The sequence below is a fragment of the Euprymna scolopes genome, chromosome 19, assembly GCF_053919585.1.
Source record: "Euprymna scolopes isolate OS-2025 chromosome 19, ASM5391958v1, whole genome shotgun sequence".
NCBI lineage: Eukaryota > Metazoa > Mollusca > Cephalopoda > Sepiida > Sepiolidae > Euprymna > Euprymna scolopes.
In genome coordinates this window covers 144,914,248-144,939,617 of record NC_136500.1, presented here as the reverse complement: position 1 = coordinate 144,939,617, position 25,370 = coordinate 144,914,248, and the positions used below count along the sequence as shown (strand labels likewise).

The window sequence follows — 25,370 nt, the reverse complement described above, 5'->3', positions numbered from 1 at the left end:
TTCTATTGCTTCAACTGTAATCATAGTTACTTTATATACAATAAGAGGTCATAACAGAATTGGGATGAGCATGAGTGTTGAAGACACCATACCTTGTATTTACCTTGAAGTGGACAGCGCCCGATCGTTTTCAGACTCTCATCTACGGTTTTGATTGTCAGTTTAACCTGTTTAAAATCTTTCAAGCTATTATCGTACCATCTTCCCAAGCTTTTGATCGGTTCTTCTGAGACAGTAGAGATTTTCTGACCACTCACTGCAAAGCAGATATCTTGATGCACTTTTCCCTTTTCATGTGTGTGTGATAGTTTATGTATAATTGAATGTACTTTTGTGGTCATAATATCGATGATAAATAATAAAATAATCAAAAACACCGTATGAAAACAACGCTAGCAAGCAAATACTGGGAACTCAAGGAAAGCAGGCTGACTGGGAAGCCATCAGGGAACTAATTAGAGATGCTCCATGGAAAAATATTTTCTCTCTCCCTGCTGAACAATGTGCAAACGAGACCACTGACTGGTTCAAAACTGCAATCGAAGCGCATGTTCCCATGCGGAAATTTTATAGTAAGCCCCACTCTCCCCAATGGTTTACGTCGACTTGTGCAACTGCCATTACTCAAAAGCAGCATGCATACCGTAGGTTTAACCGACATAAGTCCAGTTCAAACAGACTGAAGTATATAGAAGCTAGAAATAACGTTAAGAAAGAAATAGCGACAGCTAAGAGAGAATTTACGGAAACCACTAAAATGCGCATCGAAGCACAAAAACTAGGAACTCGAGACTTCTGGAAAATCTACAACAGTGTAGTAAATAATGGGTAATAAACAATTCCCCCACTACCCAACAATCACGAGGTTGTCTCCTCAGTAACCGACAAGGCTAACATGCTTGCCAGTCGGTTTGCCTCAAACTCCACACTGGACCCTTCCAACCACCCCCTACCTGACTTTCCTATGCGGATAGAACGCCACACTAGACGATCTGAAAACCACCCCTGCTCAGGTGCATGCTATCATAAAAAACCTTGACACCTCAAAAGCATGTGGACCCGATCTTATCCCAGCTGTGCTATTAAAAAAGTGCTCAGCCGAAGTAGCTCCAGTTCTCTCCAAACTCTACAACAAATGTCTTAATGAAGCTTGCTTTCCGGGCTGTTGGAAAACTGCTTCTGTTGTACCAGTATTCAAGAATTCTGGCGAAAGGACAGACCCATCAAATTATCGCCCCATTAGCCTCCTCCCACTTTTTGCCAAAATATTTGAGACCTTAATTAACCATGCTCTAGTCCATCATCTTACAGATGCTAAACTACTGACTGACAAACAATATGGATTTAGACAAGCCCGTTCCACAGCAGACATCCTCACTGTGATCTCTGAACGTATATACCATTCACTGGACAAAGCGGGGGAAGGCAGAGCGGTAGCTCTAGATATATCTAAGGCTTTTGACAGGGTATGGCATGAGGGTCTCCTCAGTAAAATCAGATCATACGGTATCACTGGTAGAATACTTAACATAATTAAATCCTTCTTAGATAAGAGAAAAATCCAGGTAGTCCTCGACGGTCGCACATCTAAACAATATGATATAAATGCGGGAGTGCCCCAGGGTTCTATCCTTGGACCTCTATTGTTCCTGATATTCATAAATGACCTCCCCGACAACATTGCCTCTAAGATGGGTATATATGCTGATGACACTACACTCTATGGCAGACACGACAGGAAGACGAATGAACACATTTCTAAAGAAATGGCAGAAACACTAGAGGAAGACCTCCAATCTGTAGTGGAATGGGGACAAAAGTGGTTGGTCGTGTTCAATGCTGCCGAGACTAAACTAGTTTCATTCAATAATTACAAGAAACCCTCTCTACCACTCATAGCAATGACCAACGACTCTTTATCTGAGAGTCCATCTTTCAAACTCCTTGGCCTAACGTTCACAGGAAACATGAGTTGGAACAATTACATTGAAGGCATTGCCAGGGCCGCTGCAAGAAAGGTAGGCTCTCTCTACCGTGCTAGAAAACTACTAACACCCGAAAGTACCCTGTACCTCTATAAGGCCACCATTCGCCCATGTATGGAGTATTGCTGCCACATCTGGGCTGGTGCATCTGCTACTAGTCTCTCGCTCCTTGACAAGGTTCAAAAGAGAGTCGCAAACCTGATAAGCCCTGAACTGGCATCTAAGCTTCAGCCTCTATCCCATCGACGAAATGTTGCATCCCTCTGCCTTTTCTACAAGTATTTTAGTGGTGAATGCTCTGACGAACTGCAATCACTTGTGCCCCCACGACGCGAGCACCCTTGACAAACCCGACAGGCTACTAGATCCCACCCCCACACTGTAGAGATCCCTAGATGTAAAAGATCTTTTTACTCCAATAGTTTCTTCCCCAGAACCGCAAGACTCTGGAATTCCATTCCAGGTCCCTGCTTCCCCAACAGTACTGACGTGCAGAAGTTCAAGTGTAACGTGAACCGACACCTTGCTGCCCAAATCCCTACATAGTACCCCAGTAGTTGTTTCCCCTGATAGTAGCCCCCTACACCAAAGTGGCAATTTGCCTTGTTTGGGGTGAAAATGTAATAAAAAAAAAAAAAAAAAAAAAAAAAGAAGCGGACGTTCACCGGTAGGCGAATGGAAAATAGTAAGACAAGCAAACACATGTAGAGACGTAGACGATCAATGTAGATTATGCTTTCATAGAAAATTTGCTAACCTATACTTTAAAGAACCCCAACATCTATTAAACTGTAGGAGAGAAATAGCGAACAACTGTGTTCACAGGATAAAATTTACTCTAGGATAGAACAGTCTGGATTTACATTTGAGACTGCTAACAATGGTTCTGTTGTCATAACTTTGATCGGTAGAGAGCATGAAACATTGAACGTTGCATAACTTTCATACATAATACAAGGCTCCTATCGCTCCTGGGATTTGTACACAACTGGCCAACTAGTAGATAATTTACAACAAAAAAAGAAAACTGGTTTTCATTAAACGGAAAATAGAATCACGTTGTCTTTTCTAGGGCAACAATTTTATCGTTCCATTCTGTATATATGTATCCAATGCTCAGGCCCTATGTACTGTTCATAACTTTATGTGCACATATATACAGGGTGACCAAAAAAAAAAAAAGCTAAATGGAAGCCATCTAGAACATATGCTATAGAACGACAAAAAAGACAAAAACCCTTGTTTTGATGTGATGTTTTGAATATAACAAACTAGTTATGAGCAAAGTTTCATTTCATTCGGACAAAACACTAAGAAACGGGGCCTAATTAGAGTTAGTGCCCGTTTTTTGGGTCACCCTATATATATATATATATATATATATATATATATATATATATATATATATATATTAGATCTTTTGGAAGCATACATCTAAAATTTAAAGTGTTTATACCTAAAATTGGTGGAGGAGTTTGGTAGAGTCTGCAAGGGTCAACTCTTCCAACTTTGATCTCTTGGCAGCCAAATTTTCGCCCCCAAAATAATTAAAAAGCTTGCTGCGTGTCTGAATACACTTTATATAAAATTTCAAATGTTTAGACCCAAAATTTGCTTAATAGTTTGCTAGAGACCGCAAAGGTCAAATCTTTTAAATTTTTACCACTTTATAACCAAATTTTTGGTCAAAAACTGATTAAAAAGCTTGCCCTATGAATACACTTTATGTAAAATTTCAAATGTTTAGAACAAAAATTAGCCGAGGTCATTTTTTAAAAACTTTGACTCCAATTTTTACCTCTTAACATTTATTGTTTTGGGCTCAAATCAAGTTAAAAAGTTTGATCCATGTCTACGAAACCTACATCTAAGATTTCAAGTGATTAAATTCAAACTTGGCAGAGGAGTTTGGCAGTTTTCAAAAGTCAAATCGTTGAACTTTGACCCCTTGAAAACTAAATTTCTGTCCGAAAACCGATTAAAAAGATTTTACCAAATCTCAATATCCCTTATTTCAAATCTCGAGTCTGTAGACTGAAAATTGATAGAGTAATTTGGTAAGGGAATGCACACACACAGACAAGTTCACTTTTAGATATAGATTAATTTTATGAATTTCACATATTTCTATAAAACGATCTTATCACCTTTCTTTTTACTATCACAACAGAATATGTTCCCCCTGCACCATCACCAACCACACCACGCCGTACAAGACCTCCAGTGACAACACCTAGAACAACCCCTAGACCACGCACCACTACACCCAGGCGCAGAAGACCACCCACCACCACAACCCGGCGTCCTACCACTACTACAACAAGGCGTCCTACAACCACTACAACCAGACGCCCAACCACAACGACCCCACGTCGAACAACCACACCTAGAATTTATCTGCCATCAGGTATATTATTACTTACGTCATTATATATTTTTTTCTTTTTAATTCTTTGTCGAATTCATATGGAATGATTTTCAAGCCTTCAAACATGTCTTTTTATGAACAGAATATTTGGGACTGCTAGAATTATTTAAGATGCATTTTGAATTACATGTAAATTAGGTTCTCGGTTATAATTTCAATCAAATAAAATGTGTAGAAGGCGGTACAATGCAGAGGTAACAGAAAGACACAAGCTGAAGCAGGTGAGAAAGTTTTATTAATACAACTTACAAATACATGTGTACATATTCATATATTTCTTATACACATTATATTTATATTTGCATCGTGGTCACCTGGGAAAGTCGGTCTAGTGGTATATCTGCCTTATATAATATTTTGAGAAAGATCTCTTTGTCAGATATTTAATTTGACTTTGGTTCAAACGTGCTGTTGTAAACAATAACAGTCTCGCAGCAAACAACTGCCCGGAACTTGTAGATAGCATTTTAGTTTAATATGGTTAGGGTTTTTTAACGATTCAAATTAAAGAAAGGTGATTTTATGAAATGGTGATAAAAATTTACATAGAAAAATATATAGTAGTCCAACATTTGTCAAAATTCATTTTGAATTATTGTGTTGTAAGTGCATTTATAAGCTCTCTTTGAAGTTTATTCCAAGGTCTAGGGATCCTTATGGGTCACCACTCATGAAGGCCTGTAGGCCTTTCAAGAATAATAATGGAGAAAAAGATGATAGAAATTTATACAGAAGAGGATAAACAGCACAGCATGTGTCCAAATTCACTTTGAATTGTTGCGTTAAATTGTTGGTTCATTTATTATCTGCCTTGGAAGTCTGTTCCAAAATGAGAAAGTGCCTCTCCTTTAATTTAAGGTCTTTTTTTTTTTTTTGATGTAGGAGTGAATAAGGTCCTGGGTTTTATCAAAATACCCATTGATGAGATTTTAAACCAAATTGAAATCACAACATGATCATCGGTTTTTGAATTGGTTTGTATAAGACAGATCCGATAGACCTTGTACCATTCAAGTAACCAGTCTCTGAACTCTCTCCAGCCTGGATACCATATTCTAACAGTGGTCTGTCAAGGGAGACATAAAGAGGGAGAAATATTTTAGGAGTGAGTTTGCAGAAAGAACGTGGTATGAAAAATAGAATACTCCTTGCTTTGTTTGCAGCTTGAATGCAGTGTTTAGATGGTTTGAAGGATGAGTCGCCCAGAAGGCCAAGATATTTTTTCTTGTTCATTTCCTTGAGTAGAGCAGTGTTCTCACTAAATCAGAATAATCAGATGAAGAATAAAGATATATTTTTTGAATAGATACAAAAATAGAAAACAATGATTATATTTCTAGAAAATGGAAGAGCATATGCAGCATGATGACATCTGGAAATAAAATCTAACTAGTGAGGTTTGAGGACATGCGTTTCATGGAGAGAAATGATATGAGAATAACTTAAGAAGGAGAATAGTGTGAGAAATGAGAGAATCAGACTGACAGAGACCGTGGTAACATTCGTTTAGACTCAATTTTCTATATCATTTGGACATGTCTCATTTGCATGCGTCTAACAGAGAGACTGAATTTAAAAAAAAATTTGTGTTCTCTCATTCAAAAATGTGTCTCATATGACTTGTCATATCATATTGTTGGACTATGTTTTGTCTACAGCATTTGATCTCCGGCCCCGCCCCCGCCCCCCACCTTTAACTTTACATCACTGTTCTCTGGTAATCATGCAATTTTTCATGTATTGTGCAATTATGAGGACTTCTAATAATTATATTGAAAAATAGAAAAACAAGTGAAGCATGCATGGTCCTCTCTGAGTGCACAATGAACGAGGCATAAAAAAATGACTAAGTTCAACATTTGCCCCCCATTTAGCCCCAAAAGTCCACAGGAGACGTCAAATCCTAGTGAAAATGAACAACGGTGCAGTTTTAGGCCTTAATATATGTAAATTTGAGTTCTTCACCAAAAAAAAAGAAATCAGATGACTTAAGTGCCATCAGTCCATCATTTGCCCCCGCTATTTAGCCCCAAAAGTCCCCAAGGCCTTAACATATTTAAATTTGAGTTCACCACCATGCAAAACTGCTAAATAGACAAATACAGAAAATTTTGGACAAATATGGTAAAATAGTCCGAAAAATGTAGTGTTTTTATTACCCCTAAAAGAACCCCTGTGGTACACCCAAGAGTTATCGCAAAGTATAGACAAACAAAATTATATAAAAATCAGTTAGTTACAACTTTTCAGAAAGTTTTATAAAAATCCAAGGCATCAACTTATTTTACTAAGCACAAACGTGTCAATTTTAAACATTTAACCCGAAAAGCACTCCTGGGGGGGGGGCAGCCAGAGTTTTTTCGGAAAATCCGTTCTGTTACTTTTTACTCATATCATGTTTAATGCTTACACAAAATTTCCAAAAATTCTAAGGCGTAGTTATTGAGAAAAGTGTGGACAGACGAATGGACAAGGGTGAATTTACAGGTCCACCCTCCTTTTGTTGGGGGACCAAAAATGATATAGTCCCATGATATTCTTGCCATAATAAAAATAGCGTACGTCCTTAAATACTTTACGCACTTTGTATATAATATATTTATAAAGGGTGTCCGTAAAGTTACTATACAGTCTTATTGTATTATATTTGTATTAATAGTTAATATTTATTTTTTTTACAGGTTTATCTAATTTAAAGACTGTATAGTAACTTTACGGACACCCTGTATGTATATATATATATATATATATATATATATATATATATATATATATATATATATATATATATATATACAATGCTTATTTTTTATTTTTCATTTCAGAATGCACAGCCAAATCAGACATTGTTTTCATTGTGGATTCCTCTGGCAGCGTTGGTGATGAAGATTTCCGTAAAGTGATGGACTTTGTTTATCGTACAATTGACAGTCTCGACATCAAATCCGGATTATACAATATTGGCTTGATCACGTTCAGTGACCAGGCTCGTATTGAATTCTATTTGAATTCTTTCACAACCAAGGAAGAAATTGAGAATGCAACTGCTTCAGTGAGATACATTTATGGATCTACGCACACTGCAATGGCTCTTCATACTGCAAGACAAACCCTTTTTACTGAAGAGAATGGTGACAGGCCAGGTACAGAAATTTTTGTATCTTTTTGCTTCTGTCTATTTTATTATACTTTTACCAGCGGGACCTGTGGAAATTCCACAGTGGACTCCTTCACATGTAATATATTGATGTTGGCATTCTGTGGATATTCAGCATAAATGGAGACGCTCTGATATCATTGTAGCTCTTTTGTTAAAACTACAAAAGTATTTATCTAAGCTAGCAAGGAGCCCAGTCATAAAGTACACTTAAATACGATATTTTAATTCTTGTAGATTTCATATATATTATTATAGACTTAATGTTCTATCGATTTTTATATATTATAAACTCGCGATTTAAAATTTAAAAAATATATCTATATGACTTGGGTGCATCAGCTTGAATCGAAACCCAAACCAAAACTTATGAAAAAAATATACATATATATATATATAACTTGAGTTCCTTCATCAATAATCGAAACCGAAACCAAAACATGAAGAATTCTTGGTAAAATTATTTATAAAAAAATACATGACTTAAGTGCTATCAGCTATAATCGAAACCAAAACTTATGAAGAATTCTTGGTAAAATTATTTATAAAAAATAAATGACTTGAGCTCCTTCAGCTATAATCAAAACCGAAACCAAAACTTATGAAAATTCTTGGTAAAATTATTTATTACAAGAAATGGAAGTCTGTAACACTTAAATGACAGTCACTCGGATGTAAGTGGGACACACAAAATAAATAACATACACGCCGTATTAATGTATAGATTCTTTAGGAAGATAATAATTTTAATGTATTTATTTTCCTAAAGAATCTATACATTAATACGGCGTGTGTGTTATTTATTTTCCACTATCATTGAATTATATATTACGAGTTTTACTTACCTGGAAATGCAATAAAATCATTTTAGTTTTTAATTTTTGTTTGCTTACACATTTTAAAACTTATACAGAAAAAGAAATGATATTTTAGTTATAAGGTAAAAAAAAAAATCATTATATTATTTAGTTAAAAGTATGAGTTATCTCCCTTGCTTTATCTTTAGATGATTATTTTAAAATGTTTCGTATTATCAGATGTTTTCAGTAACGTTATGTAACTTGTTGGATAAATTGGACAAATTAAAACATTATTTTGCGAATAACATGGAGCACCAATAAAAATGAAAATTGGATAGTCGGACACAAATTTTGATTTGTCAACTTAAATGCTATTTAACTGTGACTTTTAAAATCCAACTAGATAATTTTATATGTTAGATCTTTCTTGCAAGTTAGTTTATTGCTCAATCATATTGACACATCATTTCTCATCAGACCATTAAAGTTAAGCCATGCTGAGCAGGGTTTTAGTTATATAGTTCTAGAAGTGTAAGCCATGTTTAGTTTCAGAACAGTTTCCGATGGTTCGTTGTTCTACAAAAGTCCTGAGAGGTGACTGATTTACAGTAGACAGTTCTCGAGTTATAATCCACAAAGCAAATGATCCTTCCTGTGTTGAGACGGAAAAAGCATATGCGAAATTGCTACAGAAAGATTTAATATTTATGGAGCAATTCTGGTTTCTGATTGGTTGGTAGCAGAATGGGAATTAATTCGATTCGTCAGTTCCCAGCAGCATCGTTTATACATAGAATCTCCCGACTACGCAGGATCATACCCCATTATATTCCAAAATATTGTAACAATAGTCGACCATTTTAAAATATTAGGTGTTGTAAGTCAATCAAATATATAGATAGAAAGTATAATTAGTGACAGACTAGTGTCCTGTTACAGGGACGATTCAGACTGTATTCCACTTACTGCTATAAAGCCAAACTGCTGATTTACTGCATATCAACTTATTTCAGCTGAATCCAGTGAAGCCAGTCATTTATTCCCAAAACATAAACACATACATCTGAACATACAATACCTCAACAGCCATCATTCTTGTTTTCACAGTGCACTTATGGAATTTGTTCAGGACTTTAAATATATTAAGTGGTTTATCGAATCTGGTTATGATATGTATGCATGCCCTGGTCAAGCGTTGAGCACAATCAAGTCTCTCAACAAAATCTAGAAAGTTGCTATTAAAAATGCATCAGTCGAAAACATCCTCCTCTACACATCAGATTCCTGGACACTAAATGTTGCTCCGTCATAGATTATACACCAGAATGCTGCAACATAACATAGCAAAACCATTTGATGAACAAAATCTTGTCTGGTTGCTTCCTGCTCATTCAACACTGACTTTTGATCCCCGCTTTACGTGCATCTCAACAATATGAGCATGCTAGAAAAGTGCTTCTTACGTCACCAGAGGACAAACAACGGTGGAAAGATCACATTTTTTTTTATTCAATCTTCACCCCAAACAAGGCAAGTGCCACTTTGAAGTAGGGGGCTACTATCAGGGACATAATTTTCGGGGACATTATGAAGGGAGATGAGTAGAAATATGTTTGTTCACATTACACTTGAACTTCTGCATATCAGTACAGTTGGGAAAGCAGTATCCCGGAAGGGAGTTCCAAAGACTTGCAGTTCTGGAGAAGAAACTATTGGAGTAAAAGGCTTTCTTATACCTAGGGATCTCTACTGTAAAGGGGTGGGACTTAGTTGCTTGTCGGGTTAGTCGGGGGGTAGTCACGTTGAGGAGGTACAAGTACTTGCAGTTCGTCAGAGCATTCACCATTAAAGTATTTGTAGAACAGACAAAGGATACAACATATTACTATCAAGATTAATCTAAAGACAGACACTGGCTTCGAGCTTTTGTTTGCAATGAGTGAGTGAGGATTATTATGGTGTACAAATTTTGTGAACTTTTATGACTTGACTTGAATTTTGGTAAAAGAGGTCATGCTTCTTTCTTTTTTTTTAATTACATTTTCACTCCAAACAAGGCATATAGAGGTACAGGATACTTTTGGGTGTTAGTAGTTTTCTAGCAAGGTAGAGAGAGAGCCCACGTTCTTTGCAGCGGTCCTGGCAATGCTCTCAATGTAATTGTTCCAACTCATGTTTCCTGTGAATGTTAGGCCGAGGAGTTTAAAAGAAGTACTTTCAGATAATGAACCTTTGACCATTGCTATTGGTGGTAGAGAAGGTTTCTCGTAGTCTTGGCAGCATTGAATGTTCTTAGTTCATAATATCTTCAAATAGATTCACTTTTTTTTTCGGCTTATAATTTGTGAAGAATTATGCACGGGGGGTTTCAAAACAAATTTGATATTTTTTATATTCTTTTTAAAATATTTAATAGCAGTAAAAACGCAAGAGATAGTTGTTTCTATTTACTATTGATGTATTTGAAAGATTTCGAAGTAGTGGATAGCAGGAAGGATCGTAGCATGTATTTTGACTGACAACGAAATTTGATGAAAAGCTGCTAAAAAGAGGTATAGCAAAGCACACCTTAATGAGAGAGATGTGCATGGATGTGACGACTATGAAGAAAGAACTCAACAAAGATCTCTGGTATTTCTTATAAAAGAGTCGCAAGGACAAACTACTCAGTGCCAAATCTGAAGAGAAATGTTTAATGAAAGCGTCAAACTTTTAAACAAAGTCAAATACCAAATCAGGTCAAACATGCTCTAGTTCTTTCTCCGACGGCTGTATTGAGTTGCTATATACTGTTGTCAAGTGCTCAGAGGATAGGTTAGCTGCAAAAGGCTATATTTTGTGGAACAACCAGAAGTGACTGCTTTGAGAAATTCAAAATCTTTACCAGTTCGAACATCTGGAGCAGCAGTTTTCTGATTGCATGTGTTGAGTTGTCTCCCTTTGTCTCTAGTTATAAAGAGTTCTTTTCTTGTGTTAGTTTCTTAGAGTGATCGCCCTTGCTTGTTCTTGTAGTAGATTCATTTAACTGGAAAACCAAGATGGAGGTTTAGTTAAAACCGGGTGTCTGAAAGGAGTGATTGAGAAGTACATCAATACCACAGACTATTACACAGTTTGGAAAGACACAGACCGCATCACCTGTAACACTAAGAATAAGCTGATTACCTGGATTAAACTAGTGTTCAAGCATTTCTCATAAAACACACTGAAATGACTATGCAATCCCTACAGCTGCATACCTAGAAAATAGAGCCATGAAACCTCATATAGTGATATGGGACAAGACGGAGAAAGAAGCAACCTTAGTAGAAGTTAGTGTCCTCAATGATGCTGAGTGAAATAAATCTGAGAGGGAATAGATAACAAGGTATTACGTATGACATGAAAAGAAATTGGAATTTTAGGAAGATCTCTATCATGCTAGTAATTATAGGAGCAACTTGATTCACAAAAAATAATTTTAAAAAACTACCTGGCAAATATACCCGGTAAACCAAATTCAAGAGAGATTCAAACTTAAATGATGCATTTAGAATTTTGAGAATATATTATTTGCGAAGATATGATGTTTAATCCTTTTCAAAAAGTATTAAATTTGTCTCAAGCAACCTTGTTTAGATGAGGTAGATGTGTGAGAGAAGATGTTACCCAAGTGTTTAATATCATTATCAGGAGGTTGAGGACAAGCACTTGTCGTATGAATCTTTTTGTCATAAAATGAAGCTTTACATTTTAATTTATACTATTTGGATTATTCGGACAACTGTTCTCATCTTAAGTGTTATTTTCCAAATGCCTTGACAAATATAACCTCCCACCTTCTTCAAGCATATCTTGCCAAAACTTGGGAATCTGCATGGAATTTCAAACAGAACCCAATGCAATTCTTTACCTATATAAAAGCCAGGTATGGCCAACAATGGAGTACTGTTGCCACAACTGGGCAGGAACTGCTAGAAAGGACATTCTGCCTTGATAGAGTCCAAAATAGACTTTGTAGTCTAATAGGGGATGACCTTTTCTCTTCCATGCAACCTGATTCTCACAGAAGAGATGTTGAGTTTGTCTCTACTTTATCATTATTTTCATGGCAAGTGCTCATCTCAGCTCGAATCTATGCTCCCCCTTCGCCAAACTTTCATGAGAAACACTCGTCTAGCTGAAAATACTATCAATAATTTCCCCTACTCTTTATCTCTGCCTAAGCCTAAACGTAGATTCCATGAACAAAGTTTCTTTCTTAGAACTGCACGCCTGTGGAACTGTTTTCCATTTGCCTGCTCTCCAGCTAACTACAATCTTCAAGTCCAATGTAAACAAGTTCTTGATGAGCGGTTCCATTTAAGTTAACAAATTTACTGAATTTCCATTACTAACGATTACTATATTGTCCAATTGACTACTGTACACTCTTTAACTCTTATCCTCGAGTGACCTCTGGGCCTTGATAAGTGGTGATGCCTATGTAAAAAAAAATTAAAAAAAGAAAACAAAGCCCTTTATTTAATCCACGGGCATAGCATGTTATTGTTCCGTCAACAATGAACAGATAAAAGACTTAAGTAATTCGTGGTTGTATTTTGAGTGTCACTAGCACTGAGGATTGAACCTTCAACCTCCAGAAGAGTGTCATTTAGAACCGAATTTTACCAAATATTTTATCCGTTATGCCAAGAACCCATGTGAAAATAACACTCAAGATGAGAACATTAGTCCAAATAATCCAAATTATACAAATTATCAATAATCATCTCAAAAATTCAGAAAACATATGAATGTCATTCCAAAAGTAAGGCCTCCTATTTTTTTAATAAAAAGCTAAAACACTGAAGAGCTATGAAGATGGAAGGGGTACCATTAAAACAAGCAATATTTTCTACTCCAGAATTTATTTTTGTACATAGTCACCATCATTCTCAATCCACTTTTACCACCGATGGAGCAGTGGCTGTGCATGGGTGTCCAGAACACGCCTTGTCACTCCCACATCTGAAATCGATTAATCCATCTCCTAACTGTGCTGATATAAATTATATCAGTTTTGTAAACGTTTAACAGGCGCCAGTGAATGTTGATCGGTTCAATTTTTTTTTTTTTTTTGCATGGAGGAATTCAACGGCACATTTCTGTTTCTGAGATATGTTCATGGCAAGAATCTGCTTTCTTAGAGTCTCACACCGTCAATATCTGTAACACAGTGATGAAATTTTCACGTCATGAATACATTCAGTTTAGTCATCATAATAACAAATAAAATTTTTAATCCCCTTTGATCCATTCAGGTGGAATTAAAAATAAGAGGCATTACTTTCGGAACGTCCGTCGTAATATTTTACATTTTATTCTGATTTTATTTATTTCTTTTTGTGTCATGATTTGTTTTTGTTTCAATTGTATGACTAAAAATCTTATGTAAATATCAATGCAGATGCTCCTAATCTGGCCATCATCATAACTGACGGACAATCTAATATTAATCATGAAGCTACTTTACCACAAGCAAGGATGTTGAAAAATAGTGGCGCAACAATCTTGACCGTGGCTGTGGGCTTTGCTACACATACAGATGAACTTGTTGGTATGACATCACAACCAGTCGATGAGAATCTATTTTCTGTCGATCATTTCAGTGGACTCGAAGACTTGCACACGAAAATTGTAGAACCTATTTGCAAAGGTAAGATTTTTTAATTTTTTTATGGAAATCGCTCCTGACAAGGCATGAAGTCACTTGATGTAATGATATATCCCTGGGGGAATAAAATTAGTGTAAATTAATCAGAGTAAATTATAACAAGTTCAATATACAAAGGTACAATGTCACAAATAAGAGATTCATACTCAAATTTCTCTTGAATGTCGAAGTATCAAAATTAACTAACATTTGTAACTGCTTGTTAGCGTCTTTATAGACTGAGTAATCCATTTCCAGGGGGTGTCAGGATCTTCCACCATATAATGTGAGAAGCTGAAAGTCGTATTACTTAAGGTCAAAAACTAGCTACCAATAATAAGCATCAGATGGATAGATTTTGACACAGAAAACCGCAATTCTCGCTTCTTTGTCAGAAACACCACCCATGAAATTTTAATCATTTAATAAAGAATTAAATAAACCTATTCAGCTTTTTCAAATTAATTTTACCTAATAATTTTTTCAAAATTAAATTTAGTTAATAATGTTTTCAAAATTAAATTTACTGAATGATGTTTTTCAAATAAAATTTACCTAATAATGTTTTCAAAATTTTTGTTTCCTTCCAGGTCGAAATCACTGTGCGAAAAACCCTTGCAAAAATGGTGCTGAATGTTACGACACTCTGCGCAGTTATATTTGCATTTGTGCTGAAGGATATTTTGGCTTCGACTGTGATAAAAGTAAGTATTAAGAATTCATGTAGACTAAATTACTACAAACTGCAATGTCGTCTCTTATAAAGCCTGATAGCATGTCCATTATGGTTCTTGTATATAGAAATCGCTCCAAACAAGCCTCTTGTATATAAAAATCGCTCTAAGACAAAGGCCATTCAAGGATAAGGGTTAATGAGTATAAGGTGGTCATTGGGATAACAGTTTAGTGATCGTTGGTAGTGGGAGGTGGGTAGAATTTGATTATTTGAGGAGGCAAAATGTTTACATCGGTATTGACGATGACCATGTTGTAGTCAGCTGGAAAGCATGTGAGCAGAACTGAGTTCCGCAGACAGGCAGTACTAGGAAAAAAGCTTTATTCATGGAATCTGCATTCAGATTTAAGTATAAATAGAAAGTAGGAGAATTTTTTATACAGAATTGGCAGATTCCTTGAAAGTCTTGAAAAACTATTCGTTTAGTACAATTATGCTCTTGAATTTGTTTATTTTTATATTGCATATATATATATATATATATATATATATATATATATATATCATTCAAGCACTACCGTGTTTGAATATATGGTTAGGGTTAGTCATTTAACCATATATTCAAACATTACCGTGTTTGAATAGATGGTTAGGGTTAGTCATTTAACCATATATTCAAATATTACCGTGTTTGAATATATGGTTAGGGTTAGTCATTTAACCATATATTCAAACATTACCGTGTTTGAATAGATGGTTAGGGTTAGTCATTTAACCATATATTCAAACATTACCGTGTTTGAATATATGGTTAGGGTTAGTCATTTAACCATATATTCAAACATTACCGTGTTTGAATAGATGGGTAGGGTTAGTCATTTAACCATATATTCAAACATTACCGTGTTTGAATATATGGTTAGGGTTAGTCATTTAACCATATATTCAAACATTACCGTGTTTGAATATATGGTTAGGGTTAGTCATTTAACCATATATTCAAACATTACCGTGTTTGAATATATGGTTAGGGTTAGTCATTTAACCATATATTCAAACATTACCGTGTTTGAATATATGGTTAGGGTTAGTCATTTAACCATATATTCAAACATTACCGTGTTTGAATATATGGTTAGGGTTAGTCATTTAACCATATATTCAAACATTACCGTGTTTGAATATATGGTTAGGGTTAGTCATTTAACCATATATTCAAACATTACCGTGTTTGAATATATGGTTAGGGTTAGTCATTTAACCATATATTCAAACATTACCGTGTTTGAATATATGGTTAGGGTTAGTCATTTAACCATATATTCAAACATTACCGTGTTTGAATATATGGTTAAATGTCAGTTTTAATCATTTAGAACTGCTTTAAAGCTTTACCACTCATTCATTTTTCGATCAAATTTCAAACAATTATTGCAGACCATCTTTTCAGCTATATTGTGAAAAAAAAATTTCAATTTTCGTTCAGTAAAGCAAAGTTATGACAAATTTACTGGTGTTCAAAATCATAAAACATAAGGAGGTGAACGATGTCTTTTATAACTAGTTTCCATAGCAACCACGTTGCTTTAGCAACTACTGTTACTACAAATTCACTGCTGTCACGAAAAGAGAAGTAACAAGTGAAACAGAGAATGAAAGCATGAAAGGGAGATAATTGGAGGATTTTATTGAAAGCAGACGAGCGCCATACATTGGTATTACATATGTGTATGTTATGTTTATGGGGGCCAAAACATAAGACTGAAATTAAAGAACATGTGAATTTATTGGAAGCCTGGAAAAATCATGGATTACAATAGAAAAATGTGAGCATGAAAAACATGGAAAAGTAAAAGACTATTGGTTAAAACTGGAAAAGAAAGGACAAGATATTCTAGTAAAAATAAAATAAATTTATAACTTAAAATATTGCAGCATTAAGAATTCTTTTTTTAAAAATTCAATTTATAACAATATATAATCAGTTCTTAATGCTGCAATGTTTTAAGTTATAAATTTATATTTTTTACTAGAATATCTTGTCCTTTTTTTCCAGTTTTTACAACTAGTCCTTTACTTTTCCATGTTTAAGCTTAACCATATTACTTTTCATACTCACATTTTTCTATTGTAATATGTATATATATATATATATATATATATATATATATATATATATATATATGACAAAATGTCTATATTCCAAACTCTAATTTATTTTTTATATATGAAGCTCGATGTCTGTTAAATATAACTACAGAGCATATACAAATGACAGTCTGTATTCCAAATTCCAACATGTTGTTCATCTTACCATTTATTTCTTTCAGCATGTTAAAATGTTCAATTCTTGACAGCACCTGTTTCGTATTGCAGAAAAATTCATATAATTATGTCATTTTTTTATATTTTCCATTCTGACTCATCAGAAGAATAAGAACTCATTAACTTTAAAAGAAAAAAAATATGGGCATGATTACATGAATTTGAAAAGATCAGAAAAATAGTTGCAATTGTGTTTTATGATATTTATGCCATCTTTGATTTTTATGCAAAATATGCCTTACCGACATATTAATATGATGCGGCCATGTTATAATAAACATTAAAAATATCTTGTATGATACTTTTTTTTACTTATTTATAAACTAGCGGGACCCGTGGAAATTCCACAGAGGACTGATTCATATGTAATATATTGATGTTGGCATTTTATAGATGTTCAGATTAGAAGAATAGTTGTAATTGCGTTTTATGAAGTTATATTTAGAATAACTTGAAAGCTGGACCAGTTTCGTTCTAATCCTTTTGGTAATTTTGGCCCAGTAGCTGTACATATTTCTCCAATCATTTTCTGTTGTCTATTTCAGCCTGTCCTCAGCCAGCTGATATTGCCTTTGTTGTTGATTCTTCGTCCTCTGTTGGGATTATTTCATTCAATCAGATGAAAGCATTTGTCGATAACCTCATCCGAGAGCTTGAACCTGAAAAGTGTGACCACCATATTGCTCTCATGAAATACAGTTCTCGTCCCATCGTAGAATTCACACTGAACCGTTACACCAACTCAGAAGCAGCGATCAGAGCTGTGAATGGCATGTCTTATACTAGGGGATATGCTAACATGGCCAATGCGATGAAAGCGCTTCGAGAAAGCATCTTCAATGGACGAAGTGGAGACCGTCCCACGGTGAGTAGTTTTGTTTTATTACAATCAACCCTAAACGATTTTCAAACTATTTTCCAGCCAGTTAAAACTGCTAGTCCGACCCCATCTGCTAAGTCGAGCACTCTCATCCATTCTTTTGTCAATATAATAAGCAACATAAACGTCCCATATTCGGACTACAAATCTTCAATAAACAATTTTATCACAAAGAAATGGCAAGAAAACTGGAACAATTGCCAAAACAAACTCTTCCAAATTATGTCTATACTTAAAAACACTTCTACTAAATACTAGAAAATCACACAAAGAAGTAGTATTGTCACTAGGACTATGACAACAGCATATTCTTTTCATTATTTTGACTCTCGAGTGTGTATCCGTTGATATCTTATATGTTGTTATATAGAGTGATGTGGTTCTTGGTTCATTAACTGTGTCTGTGTCGGATATATACTAGAGAGTCAAAATAATGAAAAGAATATGCTGTTGTCATAGTCCTACTTTCACATATCTGGATAGGACACACATGCATAACTCGCTCTCACATACTAAAAAGTGAAGACCCCCCCCCTCCAATGTATACCATGTCACGAACCTTATGCAGTGAAACACTTTTTACTTGACTGCTATGATCTCACACAAATTCGTCAACACTACTACAAGCCCACAAACTTAAAAGAACTCTTTGAAAAAGAAAATCATAAAACTATTCTAAATTTCTTAAGCCAAGCAAATCTTTACCATAAAATATAAATACCGTCAAATAACAAACTATACCAGAACATTGCTCGAATATACTCAGTGAAAATCGACCCTGAAAGTATCAAAAAATTCAAATCTTATATGCAGCATTAAATTACCCAAAGAAGGTCAATATGCTAGTTAAACAATCAAACCTTCTTTCATCATCATATTGTTTATTTTGGAAATCGCTTGGGGCAAGACGTGAAGCCACTTGATGTAAGAAGCTAACAAGAATGAAAGATGATTGTAGTTTTAAAATTAAATTGTGATTTTAGAAGGAATGACAGAGTAAAACTATTCATAAAGATTTAATTTGATGTTGATTCTTTTTAAAGAGATTTTTTTTATCTTCTTCATTTTTATGGAAATCGCTCAAGACAAAGCATGAAGCTACTTGATGTAAGGAGCTAATGAGAACAAAAGATGATTATTGCAAAAAAAAAAAAAGAGATACCTATTAATTTTAATTTTGAAAAGACCAAGAAAAACTGTGAACAGATAGAGTTCCACCAACTTGGAGTTCCTAGAAAAAAAACCTACTGGAATAAGAAGCATTGGATGGAGACCACTAGACCTACAAGTCAAACGAGCTGGAACAAAAGAAGCAAGGAATAAATAATAAAATTATGACGGACACATGCTATAATAATATTATAAAAAAAGACAGAGACTAGCAACATCACGTCTGTGAGAGAGAGGTTGCAGTGAAGAAGAAGGGGGGCAATCAAATTACAGATACGTTTCTGCATTTATTAGAGAGAGATTTACGAGCCTAAATGTGACAGCAGTACTCCGTGCATGGTTTGATAGTTGACTTGTTGAGATAGAGAATAGCCTCAGATGTGAGAAAGTGTTTAAAGCGCTAGTGAAAACCGATTATATAAGAAGCAGAAAGAGCAATAAATCTAATCTATGAACTCCAAAAAAATATTTTAAAGTAAAGAAAGAAAGAAAAGCCAAGAAGTTTTAGTGTCGCTTTCTCATTGAGAGAAGAAAAGGGGCACATCTACGATTGAAAGATTTCATGTTTGTTTTACATGCTCACGTGTGCTAGACGATTTTTAGAAATTGACTTCCAAACTGCGCTATCTTTTGGCAGATTTTCAAATCCATCCTCAATTTTTTTGCCACCTGACTTTGGGGGTAAAGAAAGAAACTGAAATACTTGTCATTTTTTTTTGATACACCATTGGAATTCATTAAAAACTTTTTTAAACCACGTTTGACCCATTGGTCAGTATTTGAGAAAGAGAGGGTCTGTTATTGTATCACAAGGGAGTTTCATAAATAGAAAATTCAAAACTGTTTTCATAAAGATTTTGAAGGGTTTTTTTTTCCTGTGTCTACAGTTAGTTGTTATGTCGTTTCTACGATTTAGTAATTTTGGGGCGTCATTAAAAATTTTAATTCCTATTTTCTTGTTTAAGCATAATCTACTTAGTTCATCTAAATAATATCTACATATTTTGACCAATTGTAATATTTTCTATTCAACTATTAGTGACCTCCACTTTCTTTGAGACACTAGTAATATTTCAATAATCTGAATTAATTAATGTGAAATTTTTTTTTCATCCATCTCACCTATATTAGTATAATTTTTTTAAAATATTATTTAATTTAATAATACAAAATATTTTATGGAAATACCGTATATATATCGAAAGTGTAAAGATCTTAATTTGCGTAATTATTTTTTTAAACAGTTTATACTAAATAGTTGTTTAGCGTTATTCATATCTAATTTTTGTGCTCTATTTTTTTCTTCTATAGATGCAATAGTTTTGTCGATATTAACAATAATTAATTGAGGTGATTTAATAATAAAAAGGATAAATAATCAAAACGTTTCCTAAAATATTTTTTATTCATTTTCAAGTTTGTAATCAGAATGACAGATATTTTTAGCAAATACTTTTGTTGACAGCACAACGACAAAAAAAATATCTAGTAATATTTTTCTGATGAAGTCTAGAAATGGAAAACTTTCAACTAAGTTTTTGTTTTTATCAATCCAGCCTCTTTTAAAGCATCTGGATTTTCCTTACATTAAATGCTTTGTTTCTAACTTTTCTTTGTAGGGAGGCACGTAAATAGGGACATTATTTATTGATATAAAAAGTCAGCATAAAAATATAGAAGTATACGTCCCTTTCTCAATTTTGCAGGTAAAGAACATTGCATATCTGCTGACCGATGGTCAAGTAGATGTGGCCAGAGACCAAACTTTGAGTCAGGCTGAACTGACTGTCTCATCGGGAATCCATGTGGTACCAATTGGTTTTGATTTACGCAACAGAGAAGAAGTCGATTTTATTGCAGCTTCCCAGGGTATTAAAGCTGTAGAGATCGCCCCTGCGTCTGATGTCGAAAGTCTCAGTGAATCTTTACTTTATGCTGTCTTTGATAGTGAGTACTGCTTTTTTGTTGCCTCATTTTTCATATGAATTTAATCTCAAAAGATTTGCTTGAAAAAGTAGATATTGTTTTAAAGATACTTGCATAATTTAACAAAATATTTTTTTACTATTTATGTTATGATATATATATATATACATGCAAATGGAAACTCAATTAACTTTCTTGGAGTTATATTTTTGGATTTTACTGTCACTGCATACTTTACCTTTCACCAGATTATCCATTCACGTGTAATCACCTTTTTCTTCACCCTATTCCCTATGCTTCACTTTTTGTTTTCAAGTAAGATCTTTGACTTACTTGCAGTTTCATCAAATACTTTTGTATGCAAAATCTGATCCCGCATTTTGCTAATTCCTACCCTCTGATGAGAAGGAAAGTATTTCTTCGAAACTCCGCGGATTAAGGACTATCCACTTATCTAGTGTTTCCTTTTCTGATTAAATATGTTTTTAACTCTTTTTCAAAGTGTTTTTAACATGTTTTATTAACTGTTTGCTCTTTTATATATATATATATATATATATATATCAGTGATGGGAGGATTCCAATATTTTTAATGATTCCGCATTAAATTTCCGATTCCGATAAAATTACCGATTCCGATTCTTTATAGACCTCTTTATATTGCAATATAAAATTGTAATTTTTTTCCAATCACCATCAAAACACGTTAAATATGCATATAGTTTCTCAAACGTAAAAATACTCTTGTATGGGAGTAATATATCAGTTTTGGGTTTACTGATTGTTTAAAAGTCAATAAATAATTATTATTTTAAACAAAATCAAATAAAACAGCCAATTAAAAGAATTGCTTTTGATATCGGAAAAAAGACACAAATTATTCCGATTCTGATACCCGGAAAATTTCCGATTTTTCTGATTCCTGATTCCGATTAATCGTACCACCACTAATAATATATATTTAGTGTAATATAATAATTTTCTAAGTTCCAAATAGCAAGTTTTCTGTCGGTTATTTATTACTTTTCAAAAAGTATCCATGACAATATTGTTTTGTATTGCGACTAACAAGTCTGCAAAATTATGTTATTGCTGTATATTTAGTCACATACTCATTTTAGACAACTTATATGGTTCATGTAATCGACACGTTCTGCCGTTCCCTCTTTTGTTCAAAGATTATGGTCGTATTCATTCAGCTTGGACTTTTTTTCAAAAGTTAAAAAATTTATATAAAAAATTTTTTTTCATTATAAAAAACTTTATTCATTAGAAAGATTTTTTTTTAATCCATTACGATTAGTATATAAAAACCGAGTAAGTTTTAAGTAAATGATTAATCTATTGATTAACCTATATATATATATATATATATATATATATATATATATATATATATATATATATAATCAACAAATGATTTAATTCTCTCAAAATTAAGAATTTATTTTGGCAAATATTTGTTAAGTCCATACTTAGATTCGATATAATCTATACAATAGAAAGTTGTGACTAAATTTGTGTGTGTTTTTTGGGGTTTTTTTTTTCATATAAAATTTAATAAGTATTTTAGTTACTTCATGCCAATGGACAGAGATTGTCAAAATTCCAGTGGAAATCATTGGCATTCGGGCAATCTACACAATCAATGATTATCTGTTTATACAGATTTTATTGAGATTAATTTAAGAAAATGTTGAATTTCTCATAATCAAGTCTAATAACTTAATAGTAGTAAATGAACATAGACAAACGTGCATTTCTTTTTAATATTTCTTTAAAATCTCATTTACATTATTTGATGAGCAATGGATTACACATTTCCAAACTCTGCTTTTAACAATATTTGATTTTCAAATCTAGCTTTTAAAATATTTGATTTTTAAATTCCGCTTTTCCAAATATTTAATTTTTAAATCCAGCTTTTGAAAATATTTGATTTTAAATCCAGCTTTTAAAAATATTTGATTTTTGAATCCAGCTTTTAAAAATATTTGAATCCAGCTTTTAAAAATATTTGATTTTTAAATCTAGCTTTTAAAAATATTTGATTTTTGAATCCAGCTTTTAACAATATTTGATTTTTGAAACCAGCTTTTAAAAATATTTGAATCCAGCTTTTAAAAATATTTGAATCCAGCTTTTAAAAATATTTGAATCCAGCTTTTAAAAATATTTGATTTTTAAATCTAGCTTTTAAAAATATTTGATTTTTGAATCCAGCTTTTGAAAATATTTGATTTTTGACTCCAGCTTTTAAAAATATTTGAATCCAGCTTTTAAAAATATTTGATTTTTAAATCTAGCTTTTAAAAATATTTGATTTTTGAATCCAGCTTTTAAAAATATTTGAATCTAGCTTTTAAAAATATTTGATTTTTAAATCTAGCTTTTAAAAATATTTGATTTTTGAATCCAGCTTTTAAAAATATTTGATTTTTGAATCCAGCTTTTAAAAATATTTGAATCCAGCTTTTAAAAATATTTGAATCCAGCTTTTAAAAATATTTAATTTTTAAATCCAGCTTTTAAAAATATTTCCTTTTTAAATCCAACTTTTGAAAATATTTGATTTTTAAATCCAGCCTTTGAAAATATTTGATATTTAAATCCAGCTTTTAAAAATATTTCATTTTTAAATCCAGCTTTTGAAAATATTTGATTTTTAAATCCAGCTTTTATAATATTTAATTTTCAAATCCACCTTTTAAAACTACTTTGCATTTTAAATTGAAAAACAAGCCAAATATTTACTTTTGCTTGTGTGACAAATTTTTCAGCAATTGCTTTATATTAAAATATTCATGTTGTTTATTTTACAGATGAGGACCGTTGCAATCCTAATCCCTGCTCTAATGGGGCTACTTGCATTAACCAGGCCCTTAGCTTCAAATGTGAATGTATCCTTGGCTATTCAGGAGAGACCTGTGAAAAACGTGAGACACACATTTAAAAATTTTTTTTTTAAATATATTCATTTTTTTTTAACCACAGCACGAATATGTTCCCATGAATATGCTCGTTGTTTGATTTCAATTCAGCTAATTTAAACAAAACCACCAAAAACACAAGATATTGGATCAAACTCAGTCGTGTCATTCTGTGACCTGGGCCTGAGCCTGGGCCTGAGCCTGGGCCTTAGCTTTGGTAGAGCTATTTTGGACAATGATAGTGTCTTTTAGAGTTTTGCCAAGAATCACAGCATCATTTAATATAAATTGCTTATCAAAGTTATATTTAAGTAAAGGAAGAAAATTAAGGATATATATATATATATATATATATATATATATATATATATATATATATACAGCCGTGCATGCATAATAAAATGGATATAAATGAAACATTGAGAGAATAGAAGAGTCACCAATTAGCAAGTGCTAATTAAAACTATAAACAGAATTTTGTAAGTGAAAAATTGAGATAAACGAAATTTTATAACAAAAAGTTTTTATATTGAATTTTTTTTAAGAATAAAAGTATTTTTAATTAGTAAATGTTCATTTAAGAAAATTCGTGTTTGATAAAGAAAATTGAGTAGTTATAAACCAAAATGTTCATAGTGTGATATTCATGTATGCAAGTAATATACATATGTGAGTATTTGGCATTGTGTGTGTGTGTGTGTGTGCGTGCGTTGGTTTACCTTTTTGTGTTACTGCATATATAGCTGTGTGTAGCAATTCGTTTCTGCTCACCTGAATCTTGTTAGTGTGTAAGAATATGTGCACAAAATGAAAAAGGCTTTTTTTTTACATGGGGGTCACCACTTATCAAGGCCTGAAGGCCACTCAGGGATAAGGGTTATTGCGTGTACAGTAATCAATGAGATAGTATTGTAGTAATCATTAGTATTGGGGTTTTGATACAGTGTCTTACTTAAGGGGGCGGTTTGTTAGGAGTTTGTTTATGTTGGACTTGAAGACGTCCAAGTTGTAGTCAGTGGGAAATGTAAGTCACTGAATTGTTACTTTGCAACTTGCTTCCCCCGGTCAGTGTCATGGGGAAATTTTAAGCAGACGTTCTATGGTTCTTCCATGTAGCCAGTTGGTTAAGTCTCTGTCTCTTTTTGCTCTTTGTTTCCTCGCTTTATAGGAGTTCCAAATTTGTGTCAACTTATTTCTTTGACATCGACTTGTTACTTGTGGAGTTTGAAACGATTTCCATTTATTGAAAGTATTATGAATTAACATGTTCATGTGAAAGCTTACTTGCTTTGGAAGTACAGAGTTGCGAAAGAAAGAAGGCATCAATTAAAGCTATTTGCTATTTAGCATTCGTCAGAATCATTTTGTGATTCAGTCAGTACAAGTTCCAAGTTCACCATCTGCAATAGAAAAGACAGT

The 25,370-nt window shown here is 33.3% G+C and overlaps 1 protein-coding gene across 1 annotated transcript in view; it reads left to right on the top strand.

Moving 5' to 3' along the window:
- LOC145240384 (uncharacterized) overlaps positions 1-25,370 on the top strand; it is a 569,837-nt gene that overhangs the window by 521,297 nt on the left and 23,170 nt on the right. Inside the window, exons 104-110 of the mRNA XM_080103965.1 lie at positions 4,156-4,392; positions 7,239-7,556; positions 13,799-14,047; positions 14,635-14,748; positions 17,591-17,910; positions 20,802-21,042; positions 23,844-23,957. Of these exons, the coding sequence (XP_079960091.1) occupies positions 4,156-4,392; positions 7,239-7,556; positions 13,799-14,047; positions 14,635-14,748; positions 17,591-17,910; positions 20,802-21,042; positions 23,844-23,957 (1,593 nt within the window). The remainder of the gene's footprint in view (positions 1-4,155; positions 4,393-7,238; positions 7,557-13,798; positions 14,048-14,634; positions 14,749-17,590; positions 17,911-20,801; positions 21,043-23,843; positions 23,958-25,370) is intronic.